Source organism: Brassica napus, chromosome A6 (assembly GCF_020379485.1).
Source record: "Brassica napus cultivar Da-Ae chromosome A6, Da-Ae, whole genome shotgun sequence".
In the NCBI taxonomy this organism is placed as follows: domain Eukaryota; kingdom Viridiplantae; phylum Streptophyta; class Magnoliopsida; order Brassicales; family Brassicaceae; genus Brassica; species Brassica napus.
This window is the reverse complement of record NC_063439.1, coordinates 11469042-11489641: the sequence shown is the minus strand read 5'-3', so window position 1 is coordinate 11489641 and position 20600 is coordinate 11469042. Positions and strand designations below refer to the sequence as shown.

The 20600-nt window shown below is 30.7% G+C and overlaps 1 protein-coding gene and 1 long non-coding RNA gene across 5 annotated transcripts; one reads left to right on the top strand and one right to left on the bottom strand.

The window, feature by feature from the left end:
* Positions 1 to 67: 67 nt before the first annotated feature.
* Positions 68 to 8036, bottom strand: LOC125609934. Its single transcript, XM_048781553.1, is given in 4 exon segments — positions 68 to 1045; positions 1048 to 1290; positions 6786 to 6958; positions 7942 to 8036. Coding segments are annotated over 4 exon segments (837 nt in total). The 3' UTR covers positions 68 to 719.
* Positions 8037 to 9081: 1045 nt separating this feature from the next.
* On the top strand, positions 9082 to 10736 carry LOC106347572. 4 transcript variants are annotated; one of them, XR_001270737.3, is made up of 4 exons: positions 9082 to 9232; positions 9421 to 9860; positions 10025 to 10133; positions 10236 to 10736. It is a non-coding gene; the product is annotated as an uncharacterized LOC106347572 (long non-coding RNA). The 4 variants fall into 4 exon arrangements; XR_001270738.3 differs by having other exon boundaries at positions 9947 to 10133; XR_001270740.3 differs by having other exon boundaries at positions 9140 to 9300; positions 9947 to 10133.
* Positions 10737 to 20600: the final 9864 nt, after the last annotated feature.

Here is a 20600-nt window from a genome sequence, read left to right as displayed (position 1 = left end):
ATATATATATATATATATATATATATATATATATATATATATATATATATATATATATATTTTAGAACATTAGAATATGACAATCCATTAACATACGAAAATAATATAAAAGTATTTTACAACACATGAAAACCTATTAACACACAACAAAAACAATAATATTATATCACAATATTAAAATATGACAATCAGATCGCTACTCTTCGTCTCCTGAACCACTTTGATTCACTTCATTAGGTTCTTCTGTAGTTCTCTAAATATTGAATATACTTCCACGTCTCGGTCTTTGTGATGTGCTTCCTGTTTCAAAATAATTAGTCAAACTGATGCTAGTTGATGGTGATTGGTGAACCTTTGGTGAAGAATCTATACTTGCACCTTCTGAATAATTTCGATGAATATTCAGCGGACTTCCACCTTGATTTCCAGCTGTAAATCTGTAGTGAACATTTGTTGGTGTTGTTCCAGAAGAAGCGGCTTGATGAAAATTTGATGGTTGCTGACCATGATGAAAATTTTGTGGAATGTTTCATTGTTGAGGATATGGTGGCGCTCTCCATTGTTGAGCATTTGGAGGTGTGTTCCAACTTGGACCATTTGGAGGTACACCCCATGGTTGAGCGTTTGGTGGTGTCCCCCCAATATTTAACATTTGGTGGTGTTCCCTAGTGTTGCACATTTGGAGATGTACCCCATTGCTGTGCAGTCGGTGGTGCACTCTAGTTTTGAAAATTGTTTTCTCTAGAACTATTACCCACTAAAAATGGACTACGAGATGATAAACCTCCAGAATGTGGACTCCCAAATAACTGTCTAGAGCCCAATTGTTTTGGCACATCTTCATTATTTCGTGATACACCAGTCATACCTTCCACTAGTTGCAATATATTTTCGTCATTGCTTCCAGTTATATTAATGAAATACTTTTGCCAAAAAACCAGTTCTTTAAGTGAGTTAATGCAAGCCCAGTAAAATTTAGTGAATTTGGGAAGTTCCAAAGCAAGAAATATTTGTTTTGCTTTTTTGAAGTCATCATAATCATCTTATCAAAAGCACTTGAGCATAGCTGTTATAGACTTTGTCGTTGAAATTCTTTATATCCATTAATGGTGTCTTGTATTGTAGTCTCGAATGATTGTCTTCTTTGATGACCTCTTGAAGTACTTCCAACATTAGTTCCTGAGTTTCTAGCAGACGTTTGAGAAGTACTGCCACGTCCTCCAGTTCTTTCTGAACGACCTCCAAATCTTGTACGTTCCTCACCTCTTCGAGAAGGAAGCCAAGTTGAATCTTAAGTATATTCATGTGAAGGAAGTGTATCGGCATTGAGGTTAACACGATATATTTCTTCATTTCATGGGTTTGAGGAACATTATGTTGAGGTATGTCATCACCATCATTTTCTGAAAAATCAAATAAGTCATCTTCCTCTATTCCTTAAGTCAATATGTGTTGTCCTCGTTGGCGTGACGACTGTTGAGGTTGCGAATAAACATTGTGTAGCACAAAACATCGAACCATCACATCCCAAAACGGCGGTGGTTGTCTCTTAAAAGATCTTGTTATTTTGCATTCCTAATAAAAATATAACATATATAAGAATCATAAATGTGTTGGTTATATTTGTTATATTATTTTAGTTAATACAACCATAAATATTATTACCGATTCACGGGCCTCCCACTATTCATATGATGCATAAATCATTGACGTTTCCGGATCAACCGTTATTCGAGTAGAAGTCATTAAAAACTTCCACTTCTTATATGCTTTTTTGAAATCATCAAATTTGTTTTTGAAAAATGCATAATTTATATTCAAATTAAATGCACGGTTGAAATTGTCAACCATATGCTCTCTAGCAAGAACCACAGGATCTTTAAGAGTATAATTGTTCATAGAAATTTCTTGATCATACAACTCAATCAATGTTTTTTCTTGTTCATAAGTCCACTTAAGTCTCGACGCGTTCTACGAATTAAAAAAAAATATTTATAATTTTTTCTAATAATATGTAATTAAAATAGATTCAATGAATATAAAATCAGATTTCTTACTCGTGAAGAAGTTTCAGTATGAACATTTGAAATTCTTTGTCCCAAAGGATTTATGTTTCCATGACGTATTTCTGACATATCTGGATTTTAAAAATGATGCAAATATTATTAATATATTAGAGTTTCATAGTTAATCATATTTTTAATAAAAAAAAGAAAAAAATATAATGTATATATAATTAAAATAATCAAAACATATATTTTTTAAGTTTGCAACACAAATATATTTTTTAAATCTCAAACATAACAATTTTTTTATTTAAAACATATTTCAAATACATACTAATCTTCAATTTCATTACATGCAGCTTATGATTAACTCTTTAACTTATTTTGGTTGATGTAAAATTAATTACATTAATATATAACAAATAATTTATATACAGAAATAAAATTTCACTTAACTAACTTACGAAGCTTTATTAGTTTACGTACTTTTATTATTTCAGTTAACTAACTAATTTATGACAAAAATATTTTACGTACGTTCACAAAAATTTCAGTTAACTAAATAGTAACATATATATTTATTCCGTTTTCAAAAGGGATCCTCAAACAAAAAAATTATTTTAAAACATTATTCAAACACTTAATCATTATTCAACTTTATTTTTTGCAGCTTATAATTAACAACATAATATTTTTCATGGTTACATTAATATGTAACAAATATTTTTAAGTAGAAAGAGTTAACTTACTTACATACTTTAATTAGTTTAGGTACCTTTAATAGTTTCACTTAATAATTTATATGCTTTTAATAGCTTACATAATACAAATTACAAACTAATATTTTTCAGATAGAAAAAAAAAACATACCTTGTTCTTGTTTGAAAACAAAAAAGAACGTTTTTTTCAGAAAGAAAGAATGCGAGATTGTGTAGGAAGTGTGATAATTGAAGTTAAGTGTGTGTAAACTGATAATGTACTTCGTCTAGTTATAGACTAGATTTTTTTTTATTTTTTGTTGTATTTAAAAATAAGAAAAATAATTTAAAATGTCACAAACCACACAAACCACTCATTTTTCACGCAAAGTATGGTACTGGGCGGATAAGGTGCGTTTACTACCCGACAACATCACATGATGTGTTATCTTATTTTTTTATTATTTTAAATTCAGAAAACACAAAAAAAATTAAAGTGAATGGTGACACTTTATATCCCGTCCCTTTCTGTTTCACGGACCACAATTATCACTAAAGGCCTAAGTGGATTCTCTATTTCAAGAAAAAAACAATTAGCAGAATCCTTTAAACGTGTGATTCGTTAATCACTTCTTTTTTTTAATATGCCATATCGGCCGATCCGGTGCATTCCGTAAAAAACACACTTAGAACACAGTCTCTCACTCAAATAAAATCATTAAATAATTAAAAATAGGAGAAAGGTAGTCAAATGTTAGAGAATCGTCTCTATGCCAAGAATGGTTCAAAAATCATGGAGAGACTATCTAGACACATGTCCTTTTTGGGTGGCAGCTTTATTTTTTAATAATTTAAATTTTACTAAAAATTAAATTAATTTAAAATACTAATATAATATTGTTAAAGGTACTAACAGAAAGAAACTCATCATTAAAAATGTTTTTAGTACTATAGAATTGACTAACTCAAAATGGTACAACACTGTCTGATTCGCGTTTGGAATATCTTCCGACTAATGCCAAGGATGGATCAATCATTTGTTACATCTACCAAGTAAACTACTTGGACCGAAATCCAAACCCAAACTGACTAACAATTGATCATTTATTTTTCATGGAAAATCGAACCAAGAACTGATGTGGATACACACTAAACCCCAAAAATTACCACTATTTTACTTTATCTGCATCTTATTATATAATGATTAAGAAACTTTTAGCTGAACACAACTAAAAACAACACAAAATCTATAAAATTAGAATTATTTAATTTCATATATATAGAATTGTTGGTAACAAAGTAACTGATCCAAATATTTGTGTATTTAGTCATGAGGATAAAATATAAGTCCAAATTGTCTTTGCGTATGCTTCATGATGCCGCAGAAGGGTGCCAAAGAGATGAAATCTTTTATAAAACAAGGAGTGAAAGATTTGTGTGTAAAAAAAATATAATTATAACATCTATAGAAAAGTAACTTGCTAACATTTAATATATCTATATTATTAAATTTAAGTATTTTTCGGAACTTTTTGAAAATATAAATATCAGTATAAATGAGAATTGTTTGTAAACATGGATAGCAGTATAAGAAAAAAGAAGTATAGTGTCCTTTTTGATAATTTCATTAATATAATTACATTAATTGTCTTTCCATATTTCACTCAGTTTAACAATTTCATTAATTATATTACCTTAACAATATATCACATCAATAATAATTTATTTATTAGTTTTCAACATTAGCATTGTGCTAATTATAAAATCAAAAATGTAAAATAACTAGGTTTTTCATATGGTTAAACGTTTGGTTTAGTGTGTTTTACTAAAAAAAAAAATTATTTTAGTTTCAATCGATGGAAAATTACGTAGCTAAAAATATAATTCAAAGACATGTTTTTGTGTATAAAATAATAACTTAAATCAAAATAAATTAAAATGTATTACATTTATTGTTACTAAATTTTTCACTCCATATATTTATTTTACTAAATAAAAAACTCTTTATATTTCATTTAATTTAGCCACACACATTGAAAGAGTCATTTTCTATTAGTTTATAAAATCAGTTAGGCATGAACATTGACTATCCATATAGGTACTGGTTATTCCTTTCGGGTATCGTTTTTTTGAAATGACATAGGCTGATAACATTTGTATTATTGAGTGAAGTTAATAAAATAACTAAAACTAAATCCTGACCCATGCAATCGCGTGGGTGTGTTTTTCACTTTTTATATTTCAAAATTATAATTTTTCTTATGTTATAATTGTTTGTAAAATGTATTTGTTTGATGATATGTATTATTGATCTTAGATAAAACTTTTGTTAATTTATGAAGTTATCATCGGACTGATGATCAGAACGTTTTATTTTTGTGTCGCCATTCTCCTAAGGGGAAATTGCGTTGAACATATTGCATGTAGTGTATTTTGCAAGAACATTGGATTTTAACACCATGCATAGATACCTAATCTATCTAAAACTCTAATTTAACTTACAGTTTCATCTATCAAGATAAATTCCAGAGAATCCCCACCATAACTGGTATTTTTTTCTTCCATGAATGAAATAACTTATCTTGAATACACCAGCCATCTTTATAAGGCTTAACTTTGTTAAGTAGAGTTAGACTTTTATTGTTAAACATTTTTTGCCTTGAATTTGTGATGTTGAAGAGAATGAAACGCAAGGTCTATATTTATAGTTGACAGTTCGGCGACGTTAATCATAGTTTTAAAGTATTTTTTTTTTTTTTTGTAAAAGGATTAGTAGCTTTCAAGTTAAGTCGAAAATTTAGGTAACAATGAAATTTAAAGTTAAACAGATTTTCCTTGAACCACAGTTTTAAGAACTTTATAGAAAGTAATTAAAGATGAGTATATATCGACTGAATTTTCATTTTAGAAAAACGTAGCCTTGAAGGTAAGTCGAAAATGTAAGAAACAATATATTTTGGTTTTAGATTTTCTTTGAACCATAATGGTAAGAAACAATTTATCTCTTCAAGATTTTAGTTTAACAATATTGTTGAGTTTATCTTCTTAATGGCATGATCACTATATTCTTGGTTTATCAACTTAACAAATTAGTTATATTGAAGATATTACCTACAATATTCTTGGTAGAACACTAAATTATTTCCAAAATAATATCTTATGTTATTATGCATGATTTAGGCTTATGGGATTGTAATTTTTACGTAAACAGTGCTCCATGTTCATCTTCTCCAAATGCTTATTGTGTTCAGTTCATTAAATAATAAGATTATTAACAGAAGTTTAAGGCTAGCAATCAAAATAATGCAATGGCAAATAGATCCTCTATTTCAATCAGTGTTTATTGGTATTTGCTTTCCTGGGCTGGATAAACAGCCACCGGAGTGACAAAAAAATTCTTGGATAATCTCTCCACTGAAGATTATCATACCCATCGATTTCGAACTGGATGCGAAGACATGGAAAGATGATTGGCTGTAATCTGAGTTACAAAAGTTTATTAAGAAGAATTGACCTTCACTTGATGATATTCATTAAAAGTCATAGAATTTAGGAAGTTGATATTAGATTATTTTGTTAAAGAGTAAAACTTGTGAGACGTTAATTAGTTATATTCTTGTATAGACGTCGACCTAATTAATGATAGATGAATGTATAGATGACGAGATAATATGAAAATAATATTAACATTGATAGATAGATTAAATATGATAACTTTCTAGTAGATGGTCCAAAATGAAAAATCACACATGAATAGAAGTTGTGACTTCTATTTTAATATAATAGATAACTGATAGCAAATTTAATGATGATGATATTTATCTGTGGTTTGAGTTTATTTTTCATTAAGAAACAAAATGCTAGAATTGGAATGAAGAGATAACATGCGATTTTAGTATGATACTAACTATATAAGAAAAACTATGTTTATCTGATAAAGTTATTGTAGAGATGGAAAAAGCCTTCAGATTGAGCATATATATCAAAGTGATTCAATTAACTTAATCATATTCAATTGTTCTATATTGGGTATATCACAACAACATTTCCATCCCAAAAATAAAAATATACATGTTTCTACTTAATGGTTCAGTTCCACTTAGCAAAGAAAACAACAGAAGCAGCAATGACTGGAGAAAGAACTTCAAGAACTCATTATCTATTAACGTCAGTTCCATTAGATAATTCACTAGAAACTCCATTTTGTGACTTGGTTTCTGCATATCATAAGCAAGAGCTGTTCTGAGAAATCTCCTGCAGAAAATGATCACATTGAATCACTAAAAAGATTAGAAACAAAAGACAACATCTGAAATGTTTCACTGTTATAAATCGATGTCCCATATTGTTTTTAATACATGCTTCTCCGGAATAAAAGCAGGGTGGCTTTTTTTCTATAACCGTAAAAGAGAGATCTATTATACAAGTGAAAATAATAAGTTTTGCAATGCATATTTTTAGAAAACCTCTATATAGAATATGACCCTAACAATATAATTAATATTGGGTTGAACAGATGTTACCTTATTCAATGGAAAGAGCTAAAGATCCTCTCAGGTATGGTACAAGAAGGGGTAACCTCTATTCCATGATCCATTTTCTACGCAAAAATTACTCAGGAAAAAGGGTACACCGGTCAAAGAGAATAAAAGTTAGAATGAAGGAAGAAGGATAATTAATTGATGAAAGATGATTTCGAATTTCAAACGAAGTCTTATAAGGAAAAAAGTTATGTGTAACTAAAAAATAAGATTCACTATGTCTCACAAGAGGATTCAGTGGAGGATATGAAAATCTAAATAAAATCTTATGCAGCGATTACAAATCTTTTAGGTTATAGAATGAAGATTGTATAGATAGGGACATCAGTGTCTTAAAATATTGTTAAATATGCAACACAATGTTTTGTGTATGCACCTAATCTAATTATATAAAAAATTGTTCGAGTCCCTCCCGCAGTGTCCACGTGGAAAGTCTTTTGTTATAGACGCGACGCGTGTACACAACTTCGATCCGCGTCGTTTCATTTAAACAGGTTTTGTCTTGGGCTTAACTTCGTGTCTTGGGCTTTATTTTGAAACCTTGCGTTATGTTTTCAGAAGAAGCTTACGCGAACCCTAATACTGATGCTCACCCAAAAAAAAACTCCTTCTTCCTCTATCTAATTCACTGTAATAACGAGCCCGATCCGTCCCTCAATACCCGTCTCATCCTACTCTCCTTTTGTCCAATCCAACCTCCCTTCGCTTCCGGCGTCTTCCTCCTCCACCTCCCAGAAAGTGCCGCCCGTTCCAGCCCCTCTGTCGCTTCCGCCGGCAGGTAACTTCGGCATTTCGAAGGTTGAGAACCATCGGTGGGAGCGGGAGCGGGTTTGGGTCTCCGCCGAACATGTTGACGGAGCCGGTGTGGGATACGGTGAAGAGGGATATGTCGATTATCGTGAGTAATCTGAAGCTGGTGGTGTTTCCGAATCCAAATAGAGAGGATCTTGGGAAGGCGTTTAGGGATTGGGATCCGTGGGGACCGTTTTTCTTCATTGTGTTCTTGGGGCTTACGCTTTCTTGGTCTGCCTCCGTCAAGAAGGTAATCAAAATCTTAGCTTTAAAGTTAAAGGTGGTATCTTTGTTGATTTCGGAGTTTCTCTAGAATGATGCTTAGGCTAAGGCATCCCTAGACAGTGCACTGCTGTTAGTTTTTGATTTAACACAGAACTGATTCAGTGAGCAATAAACAACATAATGTGGTGCTCTCTTATACCTGTAATTTTCAGTTTCATGGCTCTCTACTGTCTTGCTTGAGCAGCAGTTGATGTCTATGATCCGATATGCGATTAACCATATTTTAAAGTTTACCATTAAATGTTGTAGTCACGAAAGCTATGTGTCCAAAACAATGGTTTTAGTCGGTCTTTCAGATATTCCTGCTTGAAAATGGTTTCTGTAGTGATATTTATGAACATACTGAGTAAGAAAATGTGTAATCAATAGGTTAGAAGAAGGCTGTTTTGTTCTTTTTCTTATGTCTGAATGCACTTTGATATATGCGTGATATATCTAAAAAGATATCTCTGTTCGCTTTTGGCAATGTCCAAATGTTATTAATTCTTATGGATATTAGCTACATTTTTGTTTTCATTTCCATTTAAAATCGTCCTTTCCTTGCATTTTTCATCTCGGACTTAGAGTCCCTAAAGTCATACAGCATCTTTATATATAAAAAAGAGTTTGAATCTCTCCGAGGGTGTCCACCTAGGATTCCAGCTCACTAATTCGAGTTATGTACTGTTGACACCTGTCCCGCAGACTAAAACGCAACACTTCATTACTTGGAAATCGGCTGGGCTTTTTAATTGTTATGTGTTGTTTAATATTATTGGGCTTCATTTCAGATGTTTTGTAAGGTCCAGAAGCCCGTGTGTGAAACCCTAATCTGATAGCGCGAGACACGTGTGTTCTTCTCTCCTCTGCGTTCGGCGGCCACAGTGACGCCTGAGCTTTCTTCACAATTTCTGAAACGGTGTGCGTGAATGTAAGTTAATATTAACTCATTCAGTGCATCTCTTCTTCTTCAAGACAATGAATCTGCAACTATAAATAGTTGAGTTTGTATCGTATAATTCATCATTTCAGTCTTCACTTTCCGTTGTTACTGCCCTCATTTTTTTGGATTTGAGCTCTCCGGCTTTAACGTATCTATGGACGTGTTTCTGCGAGCAGGTTGGAGTGAAAGCTCATGGGCTAGCGAAGAAGATTGGTTTCTTCCCGGCAGTTAGGGAGGAGACGGTGACTGTTTTAAGACCACCGTAGTGGGATCGAGCTAGGAGAGAGTGGACTCAGGGAGTTTGAGATGGTGGTTGAGGGAGAGATTAGGAGAGAGGCCATGTTTATGGAGGTCGGGAAGAGGAATGGTTTGACAGAATATGGTGTTACATATCCTGGTGTAACTGAGCAGTCGTGTCTTATCCTTTGGTCTCCACATACCGGCGAAAGAAATCCGGAGACGTTAAACAAGTGCGTTGAGTCCAAACGTCGTCTATAACACCATCATTAACAACAACTTCCCAGTCCTCTGATGATCTCTGCATTTTTGGGAAGCAAATAATGTGAATAAGGGTGGTGATCTCATGGCTGTTTATATTGCTTTGGTGGATGAGAAGGTATATTTTTCTTAACTTATGCTCTTATATTTTACACCAAAACTAGACTAATTATTTCTATTAACTCGACGCCCCGTTTCTATTAGGTTCTCAGAGAGAAGACCAGTTTTGTTGAGATTGCAGAAAGCATTAACCCTATCCCTACGTTGAATCTTTCTTTGTAGTTACAACATGGTCAACTCTAGGACAAGAGAAACAAGAGCACATGTGACTCCTTCTTGGCATGTACTTTGAATCATTGCCACTTCTTAGGATTTCTCACGCACACATCAGGTACATCATATTTAAGTATTTCCATCTCCTTTAAAACAGAGATATTTGTCTTCAGACTTTTAGTTATCCCGTACGACAATGACATGGATTTTAATTCTACAGAGATATTTTTGTGTTGCAATTGGCAGAGGAAAACAAGCCTGCTAAAACATAAGGTACTGTGAATGTGTTTGCTACAATCGTACTATGGCATTATGTGTGGTCTGAAGCTGTTATAACTAACTTCACAAGGGACCCGACAAGTAGCTTATGAAACCACGAAGAGCTTCTACGGTTAATGGGATTGATGATACTGATTCACATAATAAATGGAGTTATAGCTTTAATTACAATAATGATGATGACACCAGGTGGAAGAAGGCATAAAGCCAACTATTGCTCCGAGAACGGTGAAGAACTTGAAATGTTATCTGTGTTTCTCTTCTTTTTTTTCTTCTTTTTTTTTCGTTTTTTTCTGGGAAAGGGCTTTAGTATCTGTGTTTCGTTTTTTGGTGTTTATTTCTTATGACTCTTATTTGATGCCAAGTGTACGTAATCGTAATTGCTCTGTTGACATATACATTTGTCTGAGTTCATTCATTCTTATACATTTTTATGAGTTCATTTACAACTATTATTTTACTATACCTATTTGATAGTTTTAAAAATATGTAAAATGTGTTTATATGTTACAATGATACCCAAAGCGAAGGTTTCTATTTCATCAATTGATTCCCTAGCGATCGTTATTTTTTGCCATCATATTTTTAATAGTTTTCATAAAAACAAATACTGTCATTTACTTTTTTTGAATTCCACTTATGCTACAAAGTTCTACTGTCTGAGTATCTGACATAGATAATCATCAATTGGTTAACATAAAACAATTTCTAACGTATTTTACTATATTTTAAAAGAAACAATAAAATTTAAATTTACTTTAATTCTTTTATGTAAAATAACATTTCATCATAAAGTACGAAAACATATTATGTTTATAGAAGAAAAAATAGTTCTTTTAGAAGATAATTAATACAATTGGGCTAAAGCATATATATATATCTCTAAATATTATTATAGATATAAATATAAAAATGTCTTGAAGATGTCGAAAACAACTTTTATTTTAGTCATAAACGAATCTTACCGCTGATAACCCATACATGCTCATATTTTATTATGAAAATCAAAATTTATATAAAAGTAAATAAATCAAGTAAATAACAGAAAATTACGATGTTAATTGGTGGTAACTGGTAAGTGTTGATATGTCAAAACCTAGATTCTATGTCATGTTGTTGAAATCATATAAGAGATTATATTCCCATTTATTTGGTTGTAAATAATTTTCTAGCCTACATAAATAAAATTAAAAAAATTATTAAAATGAATTTTTCTTTACAACAATCTTTGACTAATCTATATATATAAAGAAATGTTCGCCTCTCTCCCGTGAAGCCACGTCATCAATTCGTGCGTTCTGGAAGTGACACGTGTCCCATTTTATATTTAAGACCAAAATTAAATGAATGCAGATAAGGGTAATCGAACCCAGCACCTCTAGCATTAATAATTTCTCTTAGAACCACTAAGCTAAAGTCACTTTTTATAAATATATGGCCGCGAAAATACTTATTATCGTGTCAGCTGGAAGCTCATGCTTCTTCTACTTGTGGCTAGGGCCGACACTGAACTGACGTCAAGATGAAGATCGTGAAGTTAAAAACTTTGCTCCAAACAGTTTTGCAATGTTTCTAACCTTTATAACTTGATGCATATAATATATATCAAAATATATTTGTTGTACACGCTTTTATTAGTTTTGCTTTTAAAAGAAGGTATTTACAGTTATAAATATTTTGTGCCAGTGAAGTAATGGTTGAAAAATCTCTATACATATGTCATTTTAAAATAACACCCAACTTCTATATATAGTCAATACATATGTCCATGTTATATTCTAAACTAAATATTTTCTCTTTTAAAAATATAAAAAATAATTTTTTTAGTCTACAAGCAAATGTTGTAGAGCAAGTATGCATTATACAAAATAATATATATTTAAAATCCATACACAAAAACATAAAAGTTGTTATAGGCCTCTTTCTGACACATGCACACTCCACTATGAATAATAATTAAAAAAAAAACAGTATTGTTATCAAACTTTATCACAAATCCATATTTGTACATCTATAATTATGAGTTGGGCAATTAGTTAATTTGATACAATACCAAAGCAAGAATAATCGAAAAACAATTATACCACCGTATACTAATAAGTAAGACATAACAGATAACCAAATTCTTGAATCTTAAAACAAATTTCAACTCGAGCATTTAGTGAATATCAAATTAACTAATATCCCGCCCGTAGGGCGGGCCAACCCTAGTTAAAAATATACAGATATGTGCATAATAAATACATAGCTTACTCTATAAATATGATTAAAATCTCTGCCACCCATATTTCATGTTTTTTAAGAAAGTGTTAGTTGTTTTTTTAAAAAAAAAAAGTCCTCTCTGTTTATAGAACAAAAAATATTTAATTTAATTCGAATGGAACTTCGATCTCTTCAAAGAAACCAATTGGTCTCCAAATCTTGACAAAAACATCTTGGTAACTGATCCCTAATAAACAAAAAAAAACATTTTCAATCTCTCCCCCCCCCCCCCCCCCGCCCCTCAGAATCTGAAATCATATACTTAAGAGTCAAGACCAAGCAAAAAACGGTTCAGAGATGTTGATATTTGTTCCTAACAAATAATAGCAGCTAATTTTAACAAAACTGAATATCACCCAACATTAAACTTAAGAAATAAGACCGATGAACACTAGGAACAATATTCCAACCCGGAACACCTATTTTCAATCCAATTGGATGGCTAATGTTTGGATTGCTAATTTCTCACCAAAGTTGAGATGTCCTTTCTGGAAATTATGCAAAGGCCTTACGGCTGACGAGAACTTCAAAAAGAGTCATATACATTAGTTGTTAGATACAAGTTATTCAAAAGTGACAATTCAGATGATGATGCCATAGAAGCAAAAATTCAAAACAAAAATTACTTACAAACAAACAACAACTTAAATTAATAAAATAGTATATATCAATACTAACCAAATGTTCAATACGCGACATTTCTATATTGAAAAAGAATTGTTATGAAACTAATATGATCTTTATTATGCCACCAAGAAAGTGTCATCCCAATAATCTGTAAAATCAATGCAGTGATTGTTATTAGTATAAACAAATGGAAAAGTTCTTGGAGTTGGTTTTACGGTGAGTAACAAGTAACTACACTCATTAACCACTACTCAGTTCTTATATTTTCTGGTTTCAATGTTTTCTTATTTTGATTAGCTTTGCTTTACTACCTTCTTCGCATTCAATTAACACTATACTTTTAATAAGAAATGCAACTCCAAATAATCACCACTCCACTCCAATAGCATGTCGAAAGACTATGATTTCAACGTAAAATATAATTACTCTTATAACATACACAAAAAGTTACCACACTCCAATCTTTCCGAACCTAAAATATTACGAACTACAATTAACGCACCGAATATGTGATCAAATTTTTGTTAAAAAAAATAACATGAAGACCATTTGGAGCCCCTACTGCATATTAATGCCACATCTCCTTAATATAGAAACTATTATTATTATTTTGACAAACAACTATAGTATACAAGAAAAATACTATATTTTATCATGTAATTCTTCTTCACCCGAAATTTTCTAAAAGACAAATATCATTATCATACACATCTTTTGAAATGCACACATAAAACGCAAACCACAAAATCATACAAAAAAATAATAATCTAAATCACGAGTAAAATATATCTCGCCCGTAGGGCGGGCCGATTCTAGTTACTTATATATATCTTCATTGTCTACTGCATTTGTTCTTATTCTTTCTTCTGTGATTTTCAGTCCGAAGTATTTGTCGTTGCCTTTGCTACTTGCAGCTGGAGCAGTGATCCTCACACTAAATGTATCTTCTCCAAGGCGGTCTATCTGCGGCCATAAAAAGTTAGCATTCTCTGACACAATCCTCTGAATTCGCTTATGGGAGATGCTTTTGAATTCAATTTTTTTTGTTGATTTTCACTCCTTTTGTTTATGTATTGCAGTCAGCCCTCATTCAAGCCACTGTGTACAATCATCTTATCAACGCGGGTTCAATATATTCCATAAGCGGTTTTGATGTGACTCAGAGCAATATGAACGACTCTCCTCTATCGATTTGACTCAACCGTCGAATTGCGTCTCCACCGCCGAAGTGTGTGTCATCAGATTCTTGGAGGCTCTCCCTCTGTCTGTGATCATCTCTCTACCAGCTATATGATTGTCCATTGTAATCTGTTTCTGTTTGAAGTTTGTCTTTGAACTTTGATTTTTTTATGCAGATAAAAAATGGGGAGAGGTGGCATGAAAGATATGTTTGGATGATGTTGAGGTAAACCCATATGCTTGCTTTTGTTTTTAATTTGTTGGACAGTCATTGCTTCCCATTTCGTCATCCCTATACTTGATTTCTTTCGTTTCCCTTTTCAGGTCAAGCTTGGAGAGCTAGAAGCTGAACTTTTTGTAATCAAGGCTATTAATGACAATCTGTGGCACCCTTACAATGAACTTGTGGAGTTTAGGTATCCTCGCAACTGTTCTTATACAGGTAAATCTGCATCTTGGTTTAGGTCTCAGATAAATCGTTTCTTGGAAGTTTCAGGGGTCATATAGAGAGTGGAAGAGACCCTGAGAACTACTTGAAGTATTCGGTTCAAGATATCGAGAGAATCTTTCTTGATTTCTTTGAAGAATATTCACACGTCACACCCGCCAAACTTGAGGATACGATGAAGAAGAAGATTGGAGAGGTTACTTTCTCTCTTTTGTTTTGTTTTATTTTTATTTCTTGGTTCCCCAGCCATGTTGGTATGTTGTAGGATAGATCCATTCTTTGAATTTTTAATCACGAGTTGGTGTTTTTACGCACCGTACCTATTGTATAATCTCCCGTTTGTATCATCACATCTCAGGTAGGAAACAAAGATTCAGTAGTGCAGATCAATTGCGTTGGAGACATGAGCGTTAAAAGTTTGCTGAAAGATGGGTTCGTGTTCGAACATGACTTCTTACAAGTTGTAGCTGCTGTCCACATAGGATGGATACTGCTCTTTGTCTTTATTTGTGGTATCAAGTCCCTCAACTTTTAAAAGAAGGAAAATAGAACCTTTGTACCATAGTCTTTGAAAATTGTCGTATATTTGTAATTTTTCTTTTATTATTATATATTGTTTCTATTTGGTTAGTAACAACAACAATAATAGCCGTTTACGTTCACAATATTATACTTTCGATAGGAAATAATATCTTCTCTTTCAAAACTATGTATTATGCATTATTGGTATTTATATGAAAGTTATACCTTTTCATACAACATGAGCACATCATCAATTTAGGTTTGACATTTGTATTAATCTATCTTTTTTTAACAAAATGTTTAAAAAGGTCAAATACTTCATAAATTATCTTTTATAATTGATTCATTTTCAATTAAATAAATTTATTGACATCAATATGTTAAATATAACATTTTTTTACAGAATTCAAGTAATAAAATGCAAAATACATAAATTTCAAAAACAGATAGAAATTTCTTATAAGAACAAAACAAAATCTATGTTTCTGTACATTTCATGGAATTTAAATTTTATTTTCTGGTCATAAAACTCAAACATAGAAAAATTAACAAAAAATGATATAAAACAACCAAAAAAATATTACAGATATAACTTAATAATACATAAATTATAAAAATAATTATAAAGTTCTGCTGAAAATCCAACTACAATGCTAAACATATTTTACCGTTGCTCTTTTAAAGCTTTGATTGTTGAAGTTAGCTAAAAATGAGGGATACCCTAAATGTATTAAAAAGTGTAAAGCCAATTTTGTCTTTTGCTAAACAATTCTTATGTTTAGTTAGAAATAAAAAGTAATGTACCAAGAGTCATAACTCAAGTCCTTAGAGCTAGAACCATGGAATCAAGAGAAAACACAGCAGTGAGACTCTTTGTTAACTGATGAGAACAAGATCATCATAGGTAGTGCGTTACTTTCCAAACTGGATCTTCCCGAAAACGGGTCCCCAAAAGGGATGAAAAAAAAATGCAATGGCAGCATTGTACGATCTATTTATCATGGAAACGCGATTACATCTAATATAGATGCTGCATTGGTTAAGATGCTTCAGCGTTGATCAAGATTGAAAAATAATCTCAAACCGTACAAGTAACCTAGACACTAAAGCCAAGATAGTCGACACGAATATTCTACCGGCATATTGATAGGTATTCTCGAGATGGAGCAAGCTAGAAACTGAGAGAAGGTAGCTTCGATATTTCTTTCGGTGTGTCAGAGAGAAACTGAGACACTGGTCTCAGTAAGTACACACGGTGCGGTTGTGACATTGATGGATCCATCGAAGAACGTGACAGAGAGAGAAAAAACGGAAAGCTAAATCTTCGTTAGAGCTTCTCCGCAAAACATCTCAATTGTTCAATTATGACATTAATATATTTTCCTTCGATTTCATCTTTGCATACTATTTTCATTTGTGGAATCGAATCTGGAGTTGGTTAGCCAAGAGCGTTTTCCAGAATTGCACTCTTTGGCTTGATGCGTAATTATTTTGATATCTTTCTTACGGAAATGGGAAGACTTATTACGTAATGCATACTTGGATTTAGTGGCTGATCAAGTGTTCTTAATGCTTTTGTTTAAGATATATAATCTAATTGCCAGACATAAAGAACATAGCAAAATTTTGAATCTTTTATTTTTGAATATTATAAAAAAAATAAACATAGAGAACATAACAAATCTTCTCATATAAAAGTTTTGGGATCAGTAGCTAAATCTAATTGGTCAAACATACCACCACGGTAAGCAAAACTCTCAACATCCAATTTTTTCCTCTATAACTTCCGGGATCTCCCATCAAAATCACTTAAAATGGTGCAAATATTCAAGATATAAAGTTGTAAGCTAAAAGAACAGGTGAATATAGACACTTTCAACAATTTTAATTTAAGAAGACATGCTAAAAAAGTTCATATGAACCCCACTCAACAAGTTCTTATATTTAATCAAATAGTACTAAAATTATTCGTCTACACAAGAAATATACACACATCGCATTTTCTCAATAAATAATATTTCCTCACATACATTATAGAATTCCTAATGGTAACTAAATATGTGACTTTCAAAAGTGTTGCGACTGTTCTAATAACAACTTCTTCATTTTAAACAAATCGCAACATCATCAAATGACTAAATACAAAATCACGACACCATTCGAAAACTATTACAAATAGAATTATGTTATATCATAACTCTAAGTACTATTTTTGGGTTAAAGCACTAAGTGCTAACTTAAATCTAATCTATTAAAATAGAGTCCTACTTTTTATCTACTTAAAAATGTTGTCATTTAAATTTGGACCTATTCAATTCTTACTAGAAAATATATGACATTCATTACTATTAGATTAACATTACAAAATATATTTCCCCTCTAACTAAAAATATTCTGTCGACTACCCATAATACACTAACGTCAAAATACGCTAACATAGTTATATTTGAACCTTCACCTTTATAAGTTCAAGCATGAATAAATTATATTTGAATCTTTCAAAGTTCATTAATACAACTGTGTCTAATCCTTTACGGTATATTATAATTAATACAAACATTTACACAATATGTATACACACATTTCATTTGTTTTTTCCTCTCCTCATTGTCTCATGTTTGAATCTATGAAAGTTGGGTAGGTCCTCATTAGAAATAATCTGATATATAGACATTTGCTACTTCTTCTCCATGACTTCTCTTCGTCATGAATAAAAAGAAATATTTTGGTTCCATGCAAAGAGAAATGAAAACAAATGCATAAACATTTATCATTCATGCATATTAGAAAAACTCAGTGTTCTAAAATACGGTTGGTACACCCGTATATACACTGTTCAGTAGTACACTGTAATGTTTTTTGGTAACAGCAGAATAATATGGTTATGGTTTATAAAGTATTTATACGGTATTTATAAAGCGTTTAAATGACAAATAGTTTTTTTTTTCAAACTTAGATTCTAACAATCTTAACTAGACCAAACAATAAATTTTCTAACATTACGCTAACAAAATTTTAAAAAAAAAGTGATTTTTATTTCATCTTCTTATAGTTTTTAAAGCTCTAACAATATTATCTAAAATAACCAAATCGTTTCCTAAAATATGCTAACAAAAAAAAACAGAAACAATTACTTTAGAACCACGATGAACTTTAGATAACTAACTTAATATTGTTAGAATTACTATCAAGTATCAATCAAAGAATCTTTTGTAAATCTAACCTAGACAAACGATAATAACAAGAGGTCAAGATTTATTAAACATCTACCATATCTCATAATAGGTTATATAACAAATTTTAACCTTTGTTACGTTTAATATTTATAATTTTGAACTTATTTTCTAACAATATGATGAAGATTTAATTATTTTCATTTGCAAATCAGTTACTTTTTTGTCAACAAAATGATAAAAGCGTGATTTTAGTCAAGACTAAAATCAAGATTTTATCATTTTGTTGACAAAAAAGTAACTGATTTGCAAACCACCCAATGTAAATATATAAATTTATGTTTTTGAAAATATAGTAAGTTCATATGTATCCGACTAAACATTTTCAGACTAAACTGTAATAATAACTTTTTGCAAAGTAATTTTTTTAATATTGTTTAATAAATATGATGTCCAACTACATACATAATGATAATTTTACATGATAAACTATGGTTCAAAATCCATTTAAATAATATAATTTATTTATTTAGGGTCCTACTTATATTTATTGATAAAATGTTGTCATTTGAATTTTGGATCTATGCACTTTTTCGTTAATGATAAATTAGATTGGATATTAAATATATAAATCTGAAAATTCTGTTACACTAATTCATTTTGCTTACCAATTATTTGAAAATCAACAAACATGACCGATATTTTTACCAAGTGACATTTAGTTTCGACATACAAAAATATCTATCTCTAAATATGACATACACAATACAATATAGTATACCTGAAATCATTTTATTATGTCTCTTTATATTTTTCACTGCTACGTAGACTAATTCGAGCATTTTATTTATCAAGATTTTAATGTATGCGATGGTAATTTATAACTGGTGCTATAGAGAATTGGTTTAACTAAGCTATTGTCTATTTTATACGTATATATCAATCTATTGGTAGCATATAAGGTTAGATGCAGGTAACCAATATTAAATATTTCAAGCACGAAATGTTTAAATTATGTTTTTGACATAGATTTACTGGAACAAATTCATCCTAATATTCTAATAAAAACAAAATAATTACATTAAAAAAGATTTACTAACAAAACAAATAAGTAACTGAACTACAAACTATATATTCTAGATTAAAATTTAATGAAACTGTAAAAAAATTCTAACACCATTTTATAAAAAATAATCCCGCGTTTTAACGCGGGTTAGAATCTAGTTAGTTTTTAAATAAAAAGATAAACACTATTCAAAATAATAAAATAGTTTTTATTATAACTTCCCGCCCGTAGGGCGGGCCGGCCCTAGTTACAAATAAAGTGGTGTGCAGAGAGTGAAATTTTTCTTTAATAGTCCATGACGTTCACATCTGTATATTCACTATTAAAATTCATAAACTTATAGAAAATATTCTATGTGAAGCGATCACACTTAACTTAATAATTCATGGATTATCAACTCTGATTACATGAAATTAATTGTTTTGAACCTTACATAATACAAAAAGTATATTATATTGATCTTCAATTTACAAATTAAAATGAATTAAAAATATACTTATTTTTAATTTAGGTTTATATATGTAAGCATGTTTAATTAATAAAAAACATATTTAATGTTATTTTATAATTTTAATAATAATTATGATTTTAATTAATTATTTAAAAAAGATATTGCAAATATAAATATATTATAAACAAAATGATTAGAATGGATTTGACACTATTGTCTTTAGTGAAAAATCTAAAATAAAATAAAAAATGGAAATGTATCATAAATAAACTACGTAGTATTTTGGTTTTAGTAGAACATATGTTTATATATATATATTAATTTAATAAAATAACATATCTATACTATACTAAAAGGCAAATATAAGCCATGGAGAGGACGTCCACGTAGGATAGAAAAATCAACCAATCAGAGAGTTCGAAATTGCCACGTCATTTCATTTATTTTTTCGTAAAAAATGGAAAACAATGCGATGGAAAGGATCGAACCCGGGTTATTATGACATTAATATAGGACAGTTACCACTAAGCCATTGAAACTTTCTTGAACACATATACCAGAATCACTAATTATGTAAT